This window comes from Ceratotherium simum, chromosome 22 (genome assembly GCF_057802395.1).
Source record: "Ceratotherium simum simum isolate JZ-2026a chromosome 22, ASM5780239v1, whole genome shotgun sequence".
NCBI lineage: Eukaryota > Metazoa > Chordata > Mammalia > Perissodactyla > Rhinocerotidae > Ceratotherium > Ceratotherium simum.
Window position 1 is genome coordinate 29,821,447 of NC_141921.1, and position 22,964 is coordinate 29,844,410.

The window sequence follows — 22,964 nt, forward strand, 5'->3', positions numbered from 1 at the left end:
TGTGTGCACTGCAGGGAGCAGCAAGGGAGCTGGGGTGGTATGTGGAGGAGACTGGGCCAGTGGGCAGGTGGGTAGTGTTTGGGCTGTGGCCACCAGACTGTTCAGATCTCCTGTTGCCTGTCTTTGCCCACAGAGGTCTCCAGTGTGACAGCCCAGGCGGCAGAGCCGAGGGTGAGTGTCTGGGGTTCTCCTGGAGCCCTGGGGTGGGGGCAAGAAGGAAGAGGCCATGCCGGGCCGGCCCCGTGGCTTAGTGGCTAAGTGCGCGCACTCCATTGCTGGCGGCCCGGGTTTGGATCCCGGGCGCGCACCGACGCACTGCTTCTCCGGCCATGCTGAGGCCGCGTCCCACATACAGCAACTAGAAGGATGTGCAACTATGACATACAACTATCTACTGGGGCTTTGCTGGGGGGGATTAAATAAAAAATAAAATTATTAAAAAAAAAAAAAGAAGAGGCCATGCCCTCGATAGGACTTCCTGGCCTTCTGGCAGGGGCCTGACCCTCTCCTTAAGTTTGATCTAGTGTGGTCACCCCACCCTTCTGATAGGCTTCCCTCTCAAAGGCAGATGTCCTGTTCTCCCTGAGCCCATAGCCAGGGTCTAGAAGTGGGTGAGCTGTCAATAAGTGGAACTGGGGCCCGTGAGGGGTTCAAGGTGCATGTGGTGGTTTGGGCAAGATTGGGGGTCAACAAGGGGATTGGGCTTGGGGAGGGGACTTAGGGAGGGGTGTGGTGGCTCACTGAGGATATAGAAAGCTGATGAGGACTTGGATCTTCAGTGAGGGACCTCCTGCCTGTCCTGCTCAGCAGGTCCTGGTCCCGGCTTCTCGCACCCTCATGTCAGCCCCGGCCCCGCCCGGCGGCCCGCGGAGGACAAGGTCAGGATGCGTGTGAAGCCCCAGGGCCTGGTGGTGACTTCCAGTGCCGTGTGCAGCTCTCCTGACTACCTCCGGGAGCCCAAGTACTACCCCGGCGGCCCCCCCACCCCCCGGCCCTTGCTTCCCACCCGGCCCCCTGCCAGCCCGCCCGACAAGGCCTTTGCCCACACCTTCTCCGAGAACCCGCGCCCACCCCCACGCCGGGACCCCAGCACCCGGCGCCCACCAGTCCTTGCCAAGGGGGACGACCCGCTGCCCCCGAGGGCGGCTCGGCCCATCTCACAGGCCCGCTGCCCTACACCCGCGGGAGACGCCAGCAGCTCCCGACGTCGCTGGGACAACGGGCGGGTGAACCTGCATCCAGTGGTGCAGCTGATTGACATCATGAAGGATCTGACGCGGCTCTCCCAGGACCTCCAGCACAGCGGTGTGCACCTGGACTGCGGTGGGCTCCGGCTCAGCCGCCCGCCCGCCCCACCGCCTGGTGACCTTCAGTATAGCTTCTTCTCCTCACCCAGCCTGGCCAACAGCATCCGCAGCCCTGAGGAGCGGGCCACTCCCCATGCCAAGTCCGAACGGCCCAGCCACCCCCTCTACGAACCTGAGACTGAGCCTAGAGACAGCCCCCAGCCCGGCCAAGGCCATAGTCCCAGCGCCACAGCTGCGGCCACTGGTCTGCCCCCGGAGCCTGAGCCCGACGGCCCTGATTACTCAGAACTGGCTGATGCCGACATCCTTAGTGAGCTGGCCTCCCTTACTTGCCCCGAGGCCCAGCTGCTGGAGGCCCAGGCCCTTGAGCCACCATCGCCTGAGCCAGAGCCTCAACTCCTGGACCCCCAGCCCCGCTTCCTGGACCCGCAGGCACTAGAGCCACTCGGGGAAGCTTTGGAGCTGCCGCCCCTGCAACCTCTTGCTGACCCTCTGGGGCTGCCAGGCCTGGCTCTACAGGCCCTGGATACCCTGCCCGACTCCCTGGAGTCACAGCTGCTTGACCCTCAGGCGCTTGACCCCCTGCCCAAGTTGCTTGATGTCCCTGGCCACCGCCTGGAGCCCCAGCAGCCCCTGGGGCCCTGCCCACTGGCCGAGCCCTTGCGCCTGGATTTGTGCTCACCCCACGGCCCCCCTGGGCCTGAGGGTCACCCCAAGTACGCCTTACGGCGCACTGATAGGCCAAAGATCCTGTGTCGCCGGCGGAAAGCTGGACGGGGGCGCAAGGCAGATGCTGGGCCCGAGGGCCGCCTGCTGCCCCTGCCTATGCCCACAGGGCTGGTGGCTGCCCTGGCTGAGCCCCCGCCACCACCACCTCCGCCACCTCCTGCCCTGCCAGGCCCAGGTCCAGTCCCAGAGCTGGAGCTGGAATCTTCCCAGACTCCGGTGGTCACTACCCGCAAAGGCAAGTGCCGGGGCGTGCGGCGCATGGTGGTGAAGATGGCCAAGATCCCTGTATCACTGGGGAGGCGGAACAAGACCACGTACAAGGTGTCGTCCTTGAGCAGCAGCCTAAGTGTGGAGGGGAAGGAACTGGGCCTGCGTGTATCGGCAGAGCCCACCCCACTGCTAAAGATGAAGAACAATGGACGCAACGTGGTGGTGGTCTTCCCACCCGGCGAGATGCCCATTATTCTCAAGCGTAAGCGTGGCCGCCCTCCTAAGAACCTGCTGCTGGGTCCTGGCAAGCCCAAGGAGCCAGCAGTGGTGGCAGCCGAGGCAGCCACCGTGACAGCAGCCACCATGGCCATGCCGGAGGTGAAGAAACGGCGGCGGCGGAAGCAGAAGCTGGCATCTCCCCAGCCATCCTACGCAGCAGACGCCAACGACAGCAAAGCCGAGTACTCAGACGTCCTCGCCAAGCTAGCCTTCCTGAACCGCCAGAGCCAGTGCGCCGGGCGGTGCTCACCGCCCCGCTGCTGGACACCCAGTGAGCCCGAGTCAGTGCACCAGGCTCCTGACACCCAGAGCATCTCGCACTTCCTGCATCGTGTGCAGGGCTTCCGAAGGCGTGGTGGCAAAGCAGGCGGTTTTGGTGGCCGGGGTGGGGGCCATGCAGCCAAGGCAGCCCGTTGCTCCTTCAGTGACTTCTTTGAGGGCATTGGCAAGAAAAAGAAGGTGGTAGCAGTGGCACCTGCTGGGGTTGGGGGCCCCGGCCTCACCGAGTTGGGGCATCCACGCAAACGGGGCCGGGGGGAGGTGGACGCCGTGACTGGGAAGCCCAAGCGCAAGAGGCGGTCCCGGAAGAACGGGACTCTGTTCCCAGAGCAGGTGCCCAGTGGCCCAGGCTTTGGGGAGGCAGGTGCTGAGTGGTCTGGGGACAAAGGTGGTGGCTGGGCCCCTCACCATGGGCACCCAGGTGGGCAAACTGGCCGAAACTGTGGGTTCCAGGGGACCGAGGCCCGGGCCTTTGCCTCCACTGGGCTAGAGAGTGGGGCTTCAGGCCGAGGCAGCTACTACAGCACGGGCGTGCCTGCAGGCCAGACCGAGCTCAGCCAGGAGCGCCAGAACCTCTTCACTGGCTATTTTCGCTCACTGCTGGATTCGGATGACTCCTCCGACCTCTTGGACTTTGCCCTCTCAGCCTCTCGCCCTGAGTCCCGGAAGGCATCGGGCACCTATGCAGGACCCCCCACCAGTGCCCTACCTGCCCAGCGGGGCCTGGCCACCTTCCCCAGCCGGGGAGCCAAGGCCAGCCCAGTGGCAGTGGGCAGCAGTGGGACTGGGGCAGACCCCTCCTTCCAGCCTGTCCTGCCCGCTCGCCAGACCTTCCCACCAGGCCGTGCAGCAAGCTATGGGATAACCCCAAACACTTCAGATTGCCGGGCAGCTGAGACCTTCCCGAAGCTGGCTCCCCCACCTTCAGCTGTGGCCCGCTCACCTACCACCCACCCACCCACCAACACCTACCCCCCCCAGTATGGCGGCTATGGGGCTGGACAAAGCGTATTCGCGCCAGCTAAGCCCTTTACAGGCCAGGACTGTGCTAATAGCAAGGACTGCAGCTTCGCCTATGGCAGTGGCAACAGCCTGCCTGCCTCGCCCAGCAGTGCCCACAGCGCTGGCTATGCCCCACCACCTACTGGTGGCCCCTGCCTGCCACCAAGCAAGGCGTCCTTCTTCAACAGCTCTGAGGGGGCCACCTTCTCTGGTTCAGCCCCCACACCCCTGCGCTGTGACAGCCGGGCCAGCACCGTCTCGCCCGGTGGCTACATGGTGCCCAAGGGCACCACAGCCTCTGCCACCTCTGCTGCCTCTGCCGCCTCTTCCTCCTCCTCCTCCTTCCAGCCCTCGCCTGAGAACTGTCGGCAGTTTGTGGGGGCTTCTCAGTGGCCTTTCCGGCAGGGCTACGGAGGCCTGGACTGGGCCTCAGAGGCCTTCAGTCAGCTCTACAATCCCGGTTTTGACTGCCACGTCAGCGAGCCCAACGTGATCCTGGACATCTCCAACTATACACCACAGAAGGTGAAGCAGCAGACAGCCGTGTCTGAGACCTTCTCTGAGTCGTCCTCCGACAGCACCCAGTTCAATCAGCCAGTTGGCGGTGGTTTCCGGCGTGCCAACAGCGAGGCCTCGAGCAGTGAGGGCCAGTCGAGCCTGTCCAGCTTGGAGAAACTGATGATGGACTGGAACGAGGCATCCTCCGCCCCCGGCTACAACTGGAACCAGAGCGTCCTCTTCCAGAGCAGCTCCAAGCCAGGCCGTGGACGGCGGAAGAAGGTGGACCTGTTCGAGGCCTCTCATCTGGGCTTCCCATCATCCGCCTCGGCTACTGCCTCAGGCTACCCATCCAAACGGAGCACTGGGCCCCGGCAGCCACGGGGTGGACGGGGCGGCGGGGCCTGCTCAGCCAAGAAGGAGCGGGGCGGTGCGGCAGCCAAAGCCAAGTTCATCCCCAAGCCACAGCCGGTCAACCCGCTGTTCCAGGACAGCCCAGACCTTGGCCTGGACTACTATAGCGGAGACAGCAGCATGTCACCACTGCCCTCACAGTCTAGGGCTTTCAGTGTGGGCGAGCGAGACCCCTGTGACTTCATGGGACCCTACTCCATGAACCCATCCACGCCATCCGACGGCACCTTCGGCCAAGGTTTCCACTGCGACTCGCCCAGCCTAGGTGCCCCTGAACTGGACAGCAAGCATTTCCCGCCACTGGCCCACCCGCCCACCGTGTTTGATGCTGGCCTGCAGAAGGCATACTCACCCACTTGCTCACCCACACTGGGCTTCAAGGAAGAGCTGCGGCCGCCGCCCACAAAGCTGGCTGCCTGTGACCCCCTCAAGCATGGGCTCCAGGGGGCCAGCCTGGGCCACGCGGCTGCAGCCCAGGCACACCTGAGCTGCCGGGACCTGCCGCTGGGCCAGCCCCACTACGACTCTCCCAGCTGCAAGGGCACAGCATATTGGTACCCGCCAGGCTCAGCTGCCCGCAGCCCACCCTACGAAGGCAAGGTGGGTACAGGGCTGCTGGCTGACTTCCTGGGCAGGACGGAGGTCGCGTGCCTCAGTGCCCCACACCTGGCTAGCCCACCGGCCACGCCCAAGGCCGATAAGGAGCCATTGGAGATGGCCCGGCCACCTGGCCCACCTCGTGGCCCCACTGCAGCCACTGCTGGCTATGGCTGCCCGCTCCTTAGTGACTTGACCCTGTCCCCCGTGCCGAGGGACTCGCTGCTGCCCCTGCAGGATACTGCCTACAGGTATCCAGGCTTTATGCCACAAGCGCATCCTGGCCTGGGTGGGGGCCCCAAGAGCGGCTTCCTGGGGCCCATGGCGGAACCTCACCCTGAGGACACATTCACCGTCACCTCCCTGTAGTGCCAACTGAAGTGCCGACTGGACCTCGAGGTTTTGTTCCTGGGTGAGTCTGGGGATGTGGGTGCAGTGGGCAGAGGCCTGGAGGTGGGAGGGATGAGAACATTAAAGCTTGGGCAAGGGGAAAAGGTATAGTGATGAGCAGGAAGGATGTAAGGACAAGACTGGGGACCCGACAACAGGAGTTGGGATTCAGGAACGAGTCTGGGGTTAGATGTTGGGAACAGTCTTAGGAAGGAGATGGATTGCTTGGGTGGGGAGACGAGCATGGGGCTTGGACATTCAGGGGGCCCTATTACTGAAATGGCTGAAGAACCATAGATTGGATAGGGCCATCTAGTTTGGTTCATCAAGCGTTTATTTCCCTCATCCATGCTAGGTCTTGGGCAGGCACCACCTGGGTCCCAGGAAAGACTCGTTACTTTACCTCTTGTGAGGGAAGCATTCACATCACCGTGCCTGAGACAAGTAAAGGGAGAAGCAGGTTGGGTAATTATCCACTGGGGCCCATCCAGGGTACTGACTCCACCGGCTTCTGGGTTTCCCTAGGAGCTTCATTTAATCCAAGATGCAGTCTGGGCAGGGCCAGGCAGAGGGTGGCCGGTATGTCTTGGCCACACAATCTGCAAGGGTACCCCCAGGGTACCCCCAAAGGCTATTTTTCAACATCTTTGGCCTGAGGTAGGCTCAGAGTGGTCAGGGGCACGTGGGGTAGGGATCCAGAGTAGCGAGGGGTGCTGGGATCCCACTGTACCTGGGAACCTGCAGCTGGTGAGTCTGTCCTCAGGCAAGATGTTTCCTGCCTAGCAAAAGCCAGTCCTTTTCCTGAAGCCAAATGCTTTTCCAAGAGTTCAGTTAAATATTGCTAGATATTTAGATATTATTTTTATTAGGCACTGTGATCTCATTAGTTGGAGTCACAGTTTTAGTGTTATTCTCAAGGTTTTGTGTTCAAGAAAAGGAAAATAAAAGGGAGAAAATGCCCCCAAAATGGTAAAAGGAGACAGGGTTGGAGGAGTCATTTTCTTGACGAACAACCTGCTCCGGAAATATGGCCACAGCTGGCCCATCAGATCCCACTTTTGGACAACAGACCTGTCACAAAATTGGCCCAGATGTGGTGGGTGGCAGTGGAGTGGGCCGGGGGCCTGGCTGAGCCTGTCACCCTCCACCTCTGCTGCCACTGCAGCCTCCTGGGAGTGCTCTTCCTGGAGAAGGAATATCAGGGCTCCTGGAAAGCCCCGTCCCTGCTCTGGGAAGGCCATTCAAGGCCAGGGTGACTCAGGGTCCTGAAGTCGTGTCAGTGGAAACTTATTACCCCTCTCTGCGTGACCTCAGCTCCCTTGGTGCCTGAAGGTGGCAAAGGGCAACACATCGGAGTCAGGAGGCCTGAGGGAGGACCATTCCCCAGTTGGCCATCAACTTGCTACACGCCCTTGACCAAGCTTTTGCCCCCTACTCCCTCCCGCCTCTGTTTCCCCATCTGTTCAAGGAAATTGACTTTGATAATATTTTAGGCTCTTGCAACTCTGTATGGCATAGACAATGGACCCAACTTTTTTTTTTTTTTGGCAGCATATTTTCCCTCCTAATGAAGCCAGGCCAAGATTAAAATGGCCTTCCATTCCCCATGCGTCTCATTGCAAGCAGCAGAGCCGTAGATCTGAGACAGACCAGGGAGAAGCTGCTTAGAGTTTAAAATGTCAAACTCTTGATCCTTCTCACTCGAGGGGAGATGTCTCATGGATAATCCAGAAATGTGAAATAATCCAAAAGCCTTTCCTCCCAGGCTCTGGGTGGGTAAATAAACCGGTGTGGGGGCTGGGTGTTTGGGCAGGTCACAGCTCAGTGAGATACATAATGGACCCACCCAGTGAGGCCTGAACACAGGAGGAACTGGGATGCCATCCAGCCCCACATTCTGGCCCCGCTCCCCACTCAGAGCTGGGAGTTGACAGCACTATCCTCAAACCGATACATTTGGTTGTTCCAGAGACATCTGTCCAGCACCCACTATATGCCAGGCATTGGGGGCACCGTAGTGGACACCACAGATGAGGTCCTAGTCCTCAGGGGGCTTCCAGTTTAGAGAGAAAGACAGTAAACAGAATGACACAGAGCATTTGATAATTATCACCATAGAAAGGACTGTGCAAGAGAAGAAAAGCTGGGAGGCCATGAGAGCCTGTAGCAAGCTGACCAGATCCTGAAGCCAATGCCAAAAAAAGAGGGGGACGTCAGCCAGACAGGGAGTGGGAAGAGCATTCTGGGCAGAGAGAACAGCAGCGAGTAAAGCCCTGAGGCAGGCAGGAGCTCAGCTCTGAGGAGTTGATAAGAAGACAGTAACACTGAGTGAGGGGCAAGGCAGGCAGGGCCAGATCGTGCAGGGCATTGGGAGGTTTGAACTTTATTCCAAGACAAATGGGGAACCATTGAGGAGTTCTCAGCTGGAATGCCATGTGTCACAGTAGAGCAAGGCAGGTGTTTCAGGAAGGAGACCAGCTGTAGGAGTCCAAGCAAGCATTGATGGTGGCGTGGACCCAGGCGGTGGTAGGCTGTCTTCCTTCTTTATCTAAGATGGCACACACCAGCTCCCTCCCTCACCTGGGACAACCCTCCGTGCCAGGGACTGATGGGAATCATTGTGAGAGTGAGGAAGAGTTGGAAGTATAGAGAGGAGAACGGTGAGGAAGAAGAGTTATGAGAGGGAGGGTGGGGGCCAGCCTGGTGGCACAGTGGTTAAGTTCGCGTGCTCTGCTTTGGTGGCCTGAGGTTTGCAGGTTCGAATTCCAGGTACAGATCGACGCACTGCTCATCAAGCCATGCTATAGCAGGCGTCCCACATACAAAATGGAGACAGATGGGCACAGATGTTAGCTCAGAGCCAGTCTTCCTCAGCAAAAAGAGGAAGATTGGCAATAGATGTTAGCTCAGGCCAATCTTCCTCACCAAAAAAAAAAAAGAGAGAGAGAGGGAGGGTCACTGTCAACAGAGGGCTTACACAGAGAGGACAGTGACATGCTCATTCACCAACAGGCCATGAGCACTTTGGACATCAGGCACTGGAGAAGCAGTCATTCAGCTCGACCTCACATCTTGAGCCCCTCCATGCCCGTCCCAGTGCCAGGCACAGGGGAGACAGAGACATGGCCCCAGTCCTCGGAGTTCAGCATCCACCCCGGGAAGCTAAAACAAGTACACAAAGAACCTGAAAACACCTGGTGGGAAGTGGCAGGTGCCCAGAGGCAGGGAGAAACAAAGCTTGTGCACCAGGAGGGTGTGCGTTGGGGTCGGAAGTCATCTCCCTACCCCATTGGTGAGAAAAGGGACACGTATTTGTCCTGGGCCCTTTGCGCAACACTGCCTCACTGGCCCTTCCCAGCCTCCCCCTTCCCCCATCAGGGAGTTGAGGAAACAGGTGCAGCTGTGAACCTTGCCCAGGGGATCCACAGTTAGTAAATGGTGGAGCCAAGATTCGAGCCCAGCACTGGCCCCCCCGAGCCTGGTACTCTGCCATACTGCTCTTCCACCTAGCACCCCTGATTCCCCATCCACAAGATGACATATTGGTCGGATGCTCCCTACAACTCTTTCTGGGTCTGACATTTTAAATGGATTTTGAGGGTCTGTGGAAGAAGTTGCATTTGAGTTTGACCTTGAAGAATAGGTGAGATTTGGACACGTGGAGACTGGGCATTCCAGGCGGAGGGAACTGTGGGCAAGGGCAGGTCACACCCCAGTGTGAATTAGAGGAGGAAAGCTCAGGGGAGCCAGAGTGGGGAATGCAGGACCTGGCTGGTCTGAGAACTGAGCTGATGGGACAGAGAGGGAAGGGGCGGGGGCCAGAGGGCACTTGGGCCCAGGCAGACCTCTTCTCTAGTCCCTCAGATAGAAAGCAGAGCCAGACAGACTGGCTCCGCATCGGGCCCCTATGGCTGAAGATCTGCCCTACCAGACTCTGGGGACAGGGTAGGAGGATAGGAAGGACCCTCCAGGGTGTTTAGGAATCTCGAGTCCCCTTCTCCTCCCTATTCCCCCTCCGGCCTGGCCCTGAGGCCGAGAGAAATGTCACAGGTCCTCCAAGGTTACACCAGCTGGGGCCTGACCAGAGCAGGAAGCAGTTTCCAAGGCCACCGTCCAGCCAGGGTCAGCAGGCATGCCCAGACCTGGGCCAGGCCCGGCTGCTCTGGGCTTTGTCTCTCTGTGTCTTGAAACCTCAAGAGGTCACTTGCTCTTGCCTCTGGCTCTAAGCAAGAGGCCCTCACATCAGGGGTCAGCCAGTCCTGCCCTGCCTCTTCCCACTCTCTGAGGCTGTCCTCCCTCCAGTCCTATCTCTTGCCTCTCCTGCAGCCATTTTCAGGCCAGGCCTTCTTGTTCTGAACCCTCATTTCCTAGAAATATAATCTCTGCGTGAGCATGCCCTTTCACGCTCCTCTGTTCCCGTCTCCCACATCCCTGTGGACCCAGAAGAACCCAGGGGACGGTTCACCCTCCTGAAACTGTAGGTTGGTGGCGAGGAGCATGCCTGTGGGTGCAGACAGGCCTCTGTGTGGAGCTCAATTCCATCCCTTAGCAGCTGTGTGACCTGGTGAGTCACATCACCTCGCTGTCTCTTGTGAGAATTAAATGACATTACCTATAAAGCACTTAGCCCAGTCACTGGCACATAGTAAGCACGTAATCGGTGGTTGGTAAATGAGAGGATGCATACCTCTTCACACTGAATTCTGGGGCCTCTGACGCTTTCTTCCTTGCTCAGGACTCCATAGCCAGCCCTCCTTCACCTGCTCTCCCTGCTTCCCTCCTGGGAAGGATCTTGTATTCTAGCGTAGGTCTGGGGCCTTTGGCAGGAGGCTGTGAAATACCACCTAGTTCTTTGCCTTAGCAACTGGGCTGAGCACTCCCTGGGGGCCCAGAGACAAGGTAAGTCACAAGCCCTACTCCAAGGGGCCTGAAGCCTGAAGGGCAACGGGACCCCGACTCCTAAATGACAAGTCAGCTAGAAACCCTGTTCACAGTTATCCACACCAATCCTCTTGGTACAGATAATCTGAAAAAGATTTCCTTATATCTTTGTAATACGTCATGATTTTTCCCCTGGCAGATTTGCCATCTTTGTCATCGTAACTTTTGCTGCCATCGTGCCCACTGTTTGTGCTGGAGGGCAGGGGAAAATAGGTTAATTCTGTGTTCAATGCACATGAACCAGCCACCTGCCCTGGGCCAGGCATTGCATCTGGTGCTGAGGGTACCACTGAACAAGACAAGCAGTGTCCTGTCCTTATAGAGTTGGCAGCCTATAACAGGTGTTCATTAAGGGCATCACTCTCTAGGGAAGATACTGAAACGCTCCCACCAGAAATACCAGGGACCACCCTCTTGAACCATGAGCAGGGCAGGCAGCAAGAGCTTCCTGGAGGCAGGAAATGGGTCTTGAACAAATTGGAGGCTTGAGAAGCTGGAGCCCTAGCTCAGTTACCAGGGCTTCCAGGTCTCTGCCCCAATAGTTGCCCCCCTTCCCTGAGTCCGTTCTCCCGACTGTGGCCGCCCAAGTGCTTATTCTTCAGCATTTGGGGATGCATGGTGTGTGGAGCCCCCAAAATATTTACTGGATGAATTAATTGAAACACATCTGCTCCCATGACTCCATTGCTTAACAACTTTGGATTGCATCCTCCCCTCTTCAGCCTCCTTGCCTACAAAATCAAGGCCCAGCTTCCTACCCTGGTATTCAGGTATTCAAGGCTTCTTTTTGAGCCCTGACCTCCTTCTCACACCCCCTCCCTTTCCAGCCCTAGACTGTGGACTCAGGAATCAGGAGGGAGCTTTCCGGGGGCCCTTTCCCCAGTGTGCCCTGAGCCCTTGCTCTAGCTGCTCTGGCCTGGGTGTCCTTTCCTACCCACCATCCGTCTCCCACCTGTCAGTTCCTATCTTTCACTCAGACATCGCCTCCTCCAAGAAGCGTTCTAGGATCCTTCCCAGGCGCAATTAATCTCCAGCCCTTTATGCGTCCATGACAGCCCTTCCTGGGAATGTCCTCCTCACCACGCCGTCAGCTCCTTTAGGCCGGTTACTCATCTCTGTGCACTGTCCCCGTCTCCCTCCTCAGTGTCTCATCATGGCTGGGACGTTTCAGGGGTCAGGGTTTTTTTTTTTTTTTCCTGGCGTCAAAGAAGAGCATGTGGACTACGGAGAATTGTGAGAGGAAGAGTTAAGCATTGGGGAGCGGGGATGATTAGATTTCTCTCACCCCCACTATCATCAGATATGCTCCTAAAAATGGGGCAGGGGAGGTGTATGTAAATAAACCCATTCAGACTCTCCGGGCTAACTGGGCTTTTGGCCTTCTCCAAGTACAACCCCTCCCAGTTTACAGAGAGGGCGAAGGACTTGCCCAAAGACACACAGCCACCCAAGCAGGGAAGCACAGACTAGTAGAGCCAGGAAGGGCCCTTGGGGATCACCCAGTTCCACTGTTCCTGCCCTTTCCTCAGCCTCCACTTTATTTTTTTTTTTTTGTGAGGAAGATCGGCCCTGAGCTAACATCTGCCAATCCTCCTCTTTTTTTTTTTTTTTTTTTTTTTTGCTGGGGAAGACTGGCCCTGGGCTAACATCCACGCCCATCTTCCTCCACTTTATATGGGATGCCACCACAGCATGGCCTGACAAGGGGTGTGTCGGTGTGCACCCGGGATCCGAACCAGCGAACCCTGGGCCACCTTGGCAGAGCGTGCGCACTTAACTGCTGGAGCCACTGGGCTGGCCCCCCTCAGCCTCCACTTTAGTCACACGCCCAAAACATACCCATCGGTGGCACCTGACTTGACGCAGCCATCTCTGACCAGGAGGATGGAGAGTGTGTGGGTGTTGGGGGGCGTGTATAGCCTCCTCCTACGACAGGTAAGGAGTGCGAGGCTCTGAGAGGTGGGAGACATGCACAAGGTCACACAAGCTTGGTGGGCAACGATGGATGTGAACCCCCTTTGGTCCCACTAGCACCCCCTCTATGCCCAGCAATGGAGGAGGTGGGGGAAGATTCCTAAGGAGGGAATGACTGGCAGAGCTGGGGTTTAAGGAATGCCTCTGGTCACTGGTGGACACAGGTTTTGAAAAACTCTGGAGTGGGGAGGAGAGCCACACAGACACACGCACACACACACACCCACAGCCTGCCCATCCCCAACTGGAAGCTTCATCCCTCAGTGTACCCCAGATCCAGCCTACCTGAGAGTATCTCCATCTGTCATGGGTGGTCTGGGCCTCAGAGAAGCAGTGTTCTCTCCACATTGAAGGGACTTGCAGGCCTGACTTTGCCTGAAGATATTGGAGGGGGCGAATCAGCATCTGGGGAGCTGTGGTTTGCCTCTGACCCCTTGTCTTTGGTACACTATCTCAGTGCCCAAAGAGCTCTCCCATTACCTGTTCAAATCCCCTTATTTTACATAGAAACTGAAGCCCAGAGAAGGAAAGCACTTGCTTTAGGCCACACAGCAAATAGGTCTGTCAGTTCTCATGCACTCTCTTTGCCTTCTGCTCCACTGCCTTGTTTGACTGGAGGGCAGAGGCTGGAAGGTGGGAGTTAGACCTTAGCTCATGGCCTGGCAATTAGTGGGTGTGAATATATGTCTGCTGGTTGCTTAAATGAATGCAGGAATGTGTGTGCTCCTTTTGTGGGGAGAACATGTCTCTCTGGACAACCTGATTTATACATGATCTACAGCACTTTGAATCCCTGCTCAGGTATCCCTCAGTGCCCCCAGTGCCAGCCCCCACTGACAGGCGCAGTCCGCTTAATGCCCGAGCACCTCAGACGGGAAAACTGCTAGAGATCAAGGACTCAGTGGAACGTGGCTCTGCAGTCAGTCATTATGGAGGCACTAAAAGGTTAAGTCTCATGAACAATGGCTGGTGTCCTGGGGCGCCAGGCACATGCTGGCATTGGGGATACAGAGGTACCGCACACAGGTCTCTGCCCTGGAGGAGCATGGAAGGGAATGACAAGTGCACTGGTAGCTATGGTAACAGGGTGGTCTAAGGAGGCGTCCCGGAGGTGTGTAAGACCTGAGCTGGACCTTGACACGCTGATTGGACTTAGACCGGTCTTTGCTTTGTTATTCAGTCAGCACGCGTTCTTGACCCCAGCGTGTGCTGGGCACCATGCTCGGCAGTGAGTTGAAGAGCCACGGTCCCTCCCGCCAAGGCTGAGTGAGAGGGGGCTCCCTGAGCCCCCTAGGGCTTCCCTTGGCACAGCCCCCACCTCTCTGCATGGTAATTGCCTGGTTTGGGTTCTGCTTTGCTTCCTTTTCTGCTCTGTGAGCCCCTCAAGGGCAGGGACCAGATCTGTCTTGGTCCCTGCCTTGTCTCCAGTGCCCAGCACTGGGCCCCCCGGCAGGTCAGCATCAGTTCTGTTTCACAGAGAGTTGAACCTAGTGAGGTCAGGGTTCTACAGGGCCCCAGCATGCTCCCTTCTCCCTAGCTCAGGAATCTCTGGTCTTGACTCTCTCCCCATCCCCCAGCCCCCACCATCCCCCAGATTCTGGCCAAGTCATGAAAGCTGGGGAGGGTGGTGGGAGGAGGAAGGTGAGACAGCTATGGCTTAGCAGAGGGTGAGAAATCCTCCCTGCTGCCTGGCCGCCGGCACCACGGGAATGGTTCTGGCAGGAGCTGCCTGCTGGGCTGAGATCACCATGGAGACCTGGCTTGGAGAGGGTCATTGGCAGTGGCTAAGGGCTGGAGGGGGCGGGGGCGGCAGAGATTTGTGCAGAGACTCCCAGCCTGCCCTGAGGCCTTTAGGGGTAGCAGGGGAGGCTGGGGTTTGGTACAATCGGCTTGCTAAGTGGTTTGGGGCAGCCCGTCCTAAATCTCCCCCTCACTTGTCACCCCAACACACCATACCTGTCACCCCAACAGAGGTTTCTTAGCTTGGCAGCTGCTCTTCAACTGCAATAAAGCTGTCCTACAGATAGATGCCCCCAGCCCTCCAGCTGAACCTGTCCCCCCGGATACAATAGTCCTGGCCCTTGATAGATACCCCGCTTATCTCTACAGCTGTTCCTGTTGATCACCCTAACTGTGGAGAACTGAATCCATCCCAGCAGCACCCCTTACCCCAAGAGCTGCTTTTCTGCCAATCACCCCACTTGTAATACAGCTGTCACCCTAACAAGCACACCTCTTAGCCCTACGGCTAATATTCCATCCTCCCCTCACCTGCAGGAGACCTGACAGCTTAACAAAGATGCAGCTCCTCCCCACCCCCTCGTGCCTCTGCCTGCCACCTGGGCTGAGATGCTGGGATGGAGTGCTGCCCCTGCCTTACAGGAGCCCACCTGGTTCCCCTGGCTCTTGAGGGAGTCCTGGCAAGTCCAGCCTTAGGACAAAAGTCTTCCCCAGGGCTGACTGCCCAGCAGACAGCAGCCAAGGCTGAGCAGAATTTAAATGTGGCCCTGTTGGGAAGAGAAGCCAAGAAAGAGGACAAGGGAGGAAAAGGCTTTCATTTCTGTCGCTGCCTGGTTCCTGCGGGGGTGGGGAAGGACCTGCTGAGGAGTCTTAGAAGGTGGTTTCAGCACCCCTACCCCTGTCCCTTAATTCTGAAGGGATGGTCTCACGCCAGGAGTGGGAGAAGTGAATTTTAGGGCTCTTAAGAACAGGGGGGCCGGCCCCGTGGCGTAGCGGTTAAGTGCGCGCTCTCCGCTACTGGCGGCCCGAGTTCGGATCCCGGGCGCGCACCGACACATCACTTGTCCAGCCGTGCTGAGGCCGCATCCCACATACAGCAACTAGAAGAATGTGCAACTATGACATACAACTATCTACTGGGACTTTGGGGAGAAAAAGTGGAAAAAGAAAAAAAAAAAAAGAGGACGATTGGCAGTAGATGTTAGCTCAGGGCCGGTCTCCCTCACCAAAAAAAAGAGAAGAGAACAAGGACCGGCCCCGTGGCATAGTGGTTAGGTGCACGCGCTCCACTGCTGGCGGCCTGGTTCAGATCCTGGGCGCGCACCGACGCACCACTTGTCAGGCCATGCTGTGGCAGTGTCCCATATAAAGTGGAGGAAGATGGGCACGGATGTTAGCTCAGGGCCAGTCTTCCTCGGCAAGAAGAGGAGGATTGGCATGGATGTCAGCTCAGAGCTGATCTTCCTCACAAAAAAAAAAAAAAGAGAGAACAGACCTCCAAAAGGGCCAGGCTAATGACTGGAAGTCTTAAGAATGACCAAGCCCATCCCTGTCCCTCTGGGCACCTTACTGCTCACCCCAGCAAAGCTGGGGGTCTGGATAGGGGAGTCAGGGCCCTGCAAACATGATTAGGACTGTCTAGGGAAAGGGGGTACTTCAGGACTTGGGAGTTTCTGATCTTCAGGAAGGCAAGGGGTGCAGCCCAACACAGATGGTATTGTGTTGGGCAGTTTCTCTATTCTTTTATTCAGACGGACTTCCTCATCATCTCACCTCTCGAAGGAACAGACTGGCATTGGTGGGGACTCGAGGGAGGGTTGGATTTAGAAGAAATTAAAGCAGTGCTTCACACCTGTGCTGTGCTAAGGCCTTTCTTCTCCATTATGTCATTCCTCAGAACAGCCCAGGTTGGAGGAATTTCTCAACTCATTGTTACGTGAGGAAACTGAGACCTGGAGAGCCCAGGCCCCAGGAAAATAATAACAACGAGTAATTAGTATCATTGATTATTCATTTATGTACCAGGCTTACTCTGCCTTAAACCGCTGAATCCTCCCAACAAACCTATGGGATAGTTCTGTTATCTCCATTTTACAGATGAGTAAAGTAAAAAAGTAAAATCTCGTAGAGATTCACCGGCTTGCCCAAGGTCATAGAGCTATTAAATGGTGGCGCTGGCATTTGAACTCAGCTGTGTCTGACTCGAGAGCCCAAGTTCTTGACAAATTGCACTGCCTGAAACCCCGACTCCTTACCCTATATGTTCTTTTACCTCTCAATGTTGTGGGCCTTGAACACACACCTATTTTACAGATGGGGAAACTGAGCTCAGAGAAGGCCAGAAGCAGTCCAGAGTCTCATGAGGGGCTATTTGGAGTTTTCTGGGAGAAGGAACAATGCGGTTAGCTTCTCCCAGAATCCTGATGGGAACTGGGTGGGGGTCCGGCTTTTAGCCTCCCTGTTCTCAGAGCTCAGTGTCTGTGCCTGTTGCTGACTTCTGCCTCTTCTCTTCTGTTTCTTTGTAGCTTTCAGAAAACCAACGCCAAGACCCCTCCCAGCGTCCACATCGTCCTCTGGCAGGAGCGCCTGCCCCTCTGCCTCTCGTCCCCCTCCCCCTGCACCCTCTGCGGCCCCATCTCCCCCCACCCCCCCTTGCCCATCTCCTCCACGCAGAAGCCGAAGGTGAGCCCTTTCTGCACAAAACCAGCAATTGTAAATACTTTTTAAAAATGTACAAAAGTTAAAAACAAAACACAGTTTTAGAAAAAGACAAAAAAAGAGAGAGAGAGAGAGAGCGTGTGCAAGAGGTTGCAAGCGGGGCCCCAAGGTGTCCAGAGCCCCTGCAAGTATGCACTGAGAAATTTATCTACAGGTCGTTTGACAAAAATGAACAATATCCTATTTATTGTATATACTGTTTTATTATAAATCGTGGATTGTATATTGCATTCTGTAAACCTGCTGTGGTCCCGTGGTGTGCAAATTCGCATGGTGGGGGGCGGGGGAGAAGAACCTCTTGCGGGAGCTTTTTTTTTCTTTCTTATTTTTCACTCTTTTGGGTTTTCTCTTCTGTTGTTGTTGTTGTTTTCTGTTGGCAGGACACACCCAAAGATCCAAGTTTGTATTAAAAAGAAATGAAAAAAAAGCAAAAAAAAAAAAAACAAAACAAAACAAAAAAACCTCGTGTCTTGTGAAAGGGGGTGAGTGAGGGTGGCTGGAATGGAAGGAGCATATCTGAATTTTGTCACCAGCCACTGGTTCCCCAGAGGAGCTGAAATACACACGTGTCCCCTTCCTCTGAGATCTGAGTCACCTTTGCATCTGGGCTCCCCCCACTTACACCCTAGGCCCTGGGTCCCCCCTGCCTCTGGGCTCCCCAGTCTGCCCCATAGGGCTTCCTGGCCCATGTTCCATGCGTTCTGTCCCAGGTCCAGGGATTCTGCCTTTTAGGTCTTATTTTGCCCTAGGTCCTGGGTCTCCCCTGGTTCTGAGACCTCTATTCTGTCCCAAGTCCCAGGTCTCCCTGCCCCTGGATCACACATTCTTTCCAAAGTGCATGGATGCCTGCCTCCAGGACCCTTATACTCCCCCAAGTCCTAGGTTTCCTCTCCCTAAGGACCCCCATTATGAGTCAGGTCTTGGGTCTTCCCTGCTTCTAGACCCCCTCATTCTATCTTAGGTCCCAGGTCCCTGACTCTTGCCCCTTCATTTGTCCTGTCTCCCTAGCCTTTGGGCCCCATAGTTCTACTCTAGTTCACAGACACCTTCTCTGAGACACTCATTCCATCCTAAGGCCTAAGACCCGTGTGGGACACCCCCCTTTCCCACAAGGACTGGAGTACCCCCTGTCTGTGTGTCTCCCATTTGCTCCAGGGCCTGGATCGCCTCTGTCTCCAGGCCCCCCATTTTGCCCCAACACACCTGCATCTGCCTATGCAAACTGCCAGTAACTCCAATATTTCTGGCTTCCCCTTTCTTTCACTCTGAACCCCAAATGCTGGGTTTGTGTTTCCTGTTAGCTTTTGTAAACTTTAGAAAAAGAAAACTCCTAATCCTGTGCCTAATTCTGATGGATGGACCTGGAAGGGCTGAGCTATTTCCTACTCCCTGACCTTGGGAAGTTCTTGGCTGCCATTGACCAAGTAATGCCCACTTTGGGCTGCCTGACCTTTAGCAAGCAGCTGTTCCCATAGACCCATTTTATGTTAAAGCTCTGCCCAGTGTGGCTTCTCTGTGTCCCTCCCTGCTGAAGCTCAGGGAGACAGCTCCACGTGGCCTGCCCTCCCTGACCCAACCAGCAAGGCCCAGCCTTGGGAGAGTCAGAGGAAGCCTCCATCTGAGGGAGAGATAGACCCCTGCCTTCTGGGCACCCCTGTCCAAAAGAGGAGGCTGGAGGATCAGACAGTCCCTAACAGTCCCTAGAACTGCAGCATCTGTGCTGGATGTGCAGGTTCATCCACCTACCAGGCCCCCTCCAATGCAGCCCAAGACCAGATGAAGACACTCCCTGCCCTCCTGCATGGTGGGGCAAAGGCATCAACCCTGTGCTCAAGCCAGATTCCCTGTGGCACTGCAAGTGGGGCCAGGGAGCAGTATGACTCCGGAGAGTTTCCCAGAGGAGAAAACATTTACAGAGCCAAGGCTGGAGTGCTAGGCAGAAAAATGAGGGGTTCCCAGAGGAGGAAAGAGCTTGTGCAGAGGTCTGGTGTACAAGAGGGTAACAGGGTGGAAGCCACACGTAGCGAGGTCTGTTTGGAGTAGACGCTATGTATTTTTGGAGAGGGGAGAGGGCTTTGGCAAGGTCTCTCTGGGGCAGGGTGGAGGCTGGTTGGAGGCGGTGGGTGGCATGAAGGAACCAGTGGGGGATGCCCAGAGAAGCTTGTTTGCAGCCCCAAGAATCGCCTGCAGGGAGAAAATGAGTATCTTCAGCGGCTGCTGAGGAAGCAGAAGAGACAGGGAGGCTATCCAGGTGGGGCCCGGTGAGGGGGCTGAGGGCTCAGTGGGGATGGGGTGCAGAGGAAGTTTCCGTGAGGGAAGGGGGCAGTGGGGGGATTATTCAGTGGAAAGGATTAGGGCTCTACACGAGAAGGGTCTGGAGGTGGAGAGGAAGGGCAGTGAAGGGTTGTGTGCCTAGGAATTGGTGGGGGGGGGCCATGAAGGAAATGGGGCTTTAGGGAGGTGATTATAGCCCAGCAAGGGGGCTCATTAACTTGAAGAGGGCTTTATAGGAGGGATGGGGATTCACTGCAAAGAGGGGCACCAGAAGAGGGGTGAGGACCCAGAGAAGGCCTTGTGGTTTCCGGGATGGGAGGGAGGCATGGTGAGGAGAACTGGGGCTCCTTGAAAGGTGAAGGGAGGGCTCATGGAGAGTGGGAGCTCAGGGAGGCGAGGGGTCTCAGCCTAGGGTTCTGTGGCTGAGTAAGGGGTGAGGAGGGCCGAGGGGTATTTTGAAGAGCAGACTCAGAAGAGATCTGCCAGGGCCAAGGGCCCAGCCTTTGGGATGGAAGGTTCTCTGGGCCCTAGGGCCTCTTGGGGGAAGGACAGCAGAGCCCCTGCCCAGGTGGGTGGGGCAGGGATGGGGGCCACCCTATTTTGATCTGTTCTTTTCAGAAATCAGGGCTTTACCACAGCCACAGTTCCACACCTGATCCCAGAATGCATCAAGGCAACGTGGCTCCTAGATAAGTGGGCTTTGCCACTATTTATTAAACAGTTCCCTGAGGTATTGATTCCTCAAAAGAATCCTTGAGGTAGTGAAAGATATTCACCTCATTTACAGATAAGACAGGTTCAGAGACATGGAGTAAGTGACTTGTCCAAGAACACATGGGAAGTGGCAGGAGTAGGTTGGTCCAGAGTCTGCCTCTGTGCCCTTGCTTGTTCATAATAACTTAAAGGGAAAAAAATCCTGCTTATAAAATTCATCCAAAAATTAATCCATTCTATAATAAATTTTTTAAAAGAAATAAAAAAAGGAAATAATTACATAACCGTTCTAAACACTTTACATATATATGTATAAACTCATTCTGCCTCGACAACTATCCTATGAGGCTTTATTGTAACAATTATTACGCCCATTTTACAGAAAACTCAAGTGCAGAGAGGTAATTTACAAAGCCCATTCAATGAGTATATAGTGACACCAGGGTTCAAACCCAAGCAGTCTTGTCTAAGAGTCTGCTTCATTGTACTGTTAAAAGGGAAAACCCACTCTACCCTCATCCGTGGTAATAACCCCCATGTCAACATTTTCAAGTCCATTCATCTAGATCAGTGGTTCTCAACCCAGAGATTCTAATTTTATTGGTCTGGGCAGGGCCTGGGCACCATCGGGATTTTTAAAAGCCCCCCAGGTGGTTCTGATGTGCAGCCAAAGTTGAGAACCTCTAATCTAGCTATTGTGCAGCACATTTGCACACACGCAGTCACCTTTGTGCACACAGCTGTATTTAATGTGTTGTCCTAGGTGTGGTTAAGATGCCTTCTTGTGTGTACACTGTGGTAGCCATTAGTGTTTTTCGCTCTGAGTGGCTGTAAATTACTATGGGTTCTCTCAGTGACTGTTATAGACACTGTGTGAACACATTCATTCAATAAATATTTCTTAAGCACCTACAAAATTCCAGGCACTGTCTCAGGCACCTGGGGATACAAGAGTGACAAGACAGATGGAATCCCTGCCTTTGAGTGTATAGTCTGATAGAACTGACAAATTTGGTCTTAGGTCTTTCCCTGTGGGTGATGGGTTTGAAACCCCTTGGGGTTTGCTGAGGGGTGAATGGCTGGCTGGACAAGCTTAGGAAGGTGAGACTTGCTGGTTGGCTGTGTGCATGGTGGATCCTCTGGCCCTATGTCCAGATGAGTTTGAGAGAGGGAGACCCAGGGCATGTTTCTGGGTTTGAATGAGTGTGCTTGGCTGTGTGGCATGTGTGTAAAGGTGTGCATGATCTGGGCCTGTGAAAATGTGGGCAACAGTGTGTGTAGGGGGGAGGGCTGTGTGCAAGGTAGGCACTAGCCCAGAACATCATACATATGGTCATGCACACACACACACACACAGCCAGCTGCTGTGAGGAGGAGGCTGCGTTCCAGTCCCAGGGCACAGACTCCCAGGGCCAGGAGAATTCTGCTTTGGGTATGTGGAGGAGGCACAGCTGGGGCTGGAAATTCTAGAGTGGGAGGAAGGGAGGGAGGGAGAGGGAGGGCAGCTGGGGAGCCACATCCTTGATCTCTGGTCTGTTTCAGTAGTTCCGGACTTGGTGCTCTGGGTCTCTGTGTGACTCTGGGTCTCCCTCTCTCTAATGTCCGGATCTTGGGATCTTGGCATCTGTTTCTCTCCTCTGGGCCTTGGGCTCTGAGGCTGATCACATGACTCTGGGTTGCCACCTCTCCAACCTACTTGGCTCTCTGTGTCCCCTTCCAAGTCTCTGTCTCTGCCTCCATGTCTGCCTCTGTCTTCGTGTCCTTCCTTGTCCTTGCCAGGTGGGAGGAGGGTGCCCAGTGCTCAGGGAGCAGGTGTCAGCTCACTCAGGCAGCAGGGAATGAAGCCGAGGAGGGCACAGAGCCAGCAGCCCCTGGACACACAGCCACACTCCAGGAACACATTCAGGGCGCTCACAGGAACATACATGACATAAATGAAGAGATGGGTTCTCAGGGACATTCTTGGGGCCATACACACGGGTATACAATTCAACACACAGCTGCGCCCAGAAACACAAGGATGCCAGACAGAGGGGCACATGCAGTACCAAGGGATCACACACACACACTGACAAATACTCATCCAGGCATACCTGGGGCATTCTTCCAGAGGAAAACCCAGGGCCTTGGGCACACAAGGGACACAAACTTACACACAGCTTCAGGCACATACAGACACACAATCACACACTCAGATATACAAAAGCACAGGTACACTCAGTTACACCGTGGCAATCACACTCAGAGCCACATACATTCAGGAATAAGGAGGCAAATGAGCACAGACAAATACCCTCAAGGACAACCAGAGACAGAAGCACAACAGGCACACTGAGGGACACGCACAGGCACAGGCAGAACATTCTCAGGTACCCGCCCCTCCTCGGGGCTCACTCTGGAGCACCTGTGGGCGGCGGGAGGCAAGGGGCCAGGGCGGCCCCAGCGCACCTGGTGCCCACGGCTCGCCCCCAGGCGCCCCGAGTGTGCGTGCCTGTGCGTGCGTGCCCGCCGGTGCGCGCCGCCACCTGTGGGAGGAGAGGTGCGCACTGCGCCCGGGGCTGCCCGGTTGGCGCGGCGCGGGGGGAGCGGTTGCCATGGCACGCCGAGCGCGGCCGCATACTAATGGGGTGGCCACGGGCGCTGCCCCCCTGCCGGCCTGGCTCCCTCCTCCCACTCCTTCCTCCAGTTCCTCTGAAGTCCCCCGGCCCGCGGCCTGGCCCGCGCACCCCACTCAGAGGGCCTGCGCCCCTTGCCTCGGGGCCTGGAGGGCGGTCGGGAGGCCCGGGGCTGCAGGACCCTCGCCACCCCCACTGTCCCAGAGAAGGCCTTCCACGCCAGGGAAAGGCGGCGCTGGGGCCGGGCGGGGATGAGGGGCTGGGGCTCGGCGGGGGCGGCCTG

General features: G+C 56.2%; 1 protein-coding gene across 2 annotated transcripts; it reads left to right on the forward strand.

Moving 5' to 3' along the window:
- The first annotated feature begins 136 nt into the window (after positions 1-136).
- On the forward strand, positions 137-19,349 carry AHDC1 (AT-hook DNA binding motif containing 1). Of its 2 annotated transcripts, none has more exons than XM_014784035.2 (3): positions 137-171; positions 808-5,727; positions 16,886-19,349. In XM_014784035.2, exon 2 carries the CDS (start codon positions 885-887, stop codon positions 5,682-5,684), a length of 4,800 nt encoding a protein of 1,599 aa, XP_014639521.1. In that variant the 5' UTR covers positions 137-171; positions 808-884; the 3' UTR covers positions 5,685-5,727; positions 16,886-19,349. The 2 variants fall into 2 exon arrangements, with proteins under 2 accessions (XP_014639521.1, XP_014639519.1); XM_014784033.2 differs by having other exon boundaries at positions 811-5,727.
- The last annotated feature ends 3,615 nt before the right edge of the window (positions 19,350-22,964 follow it).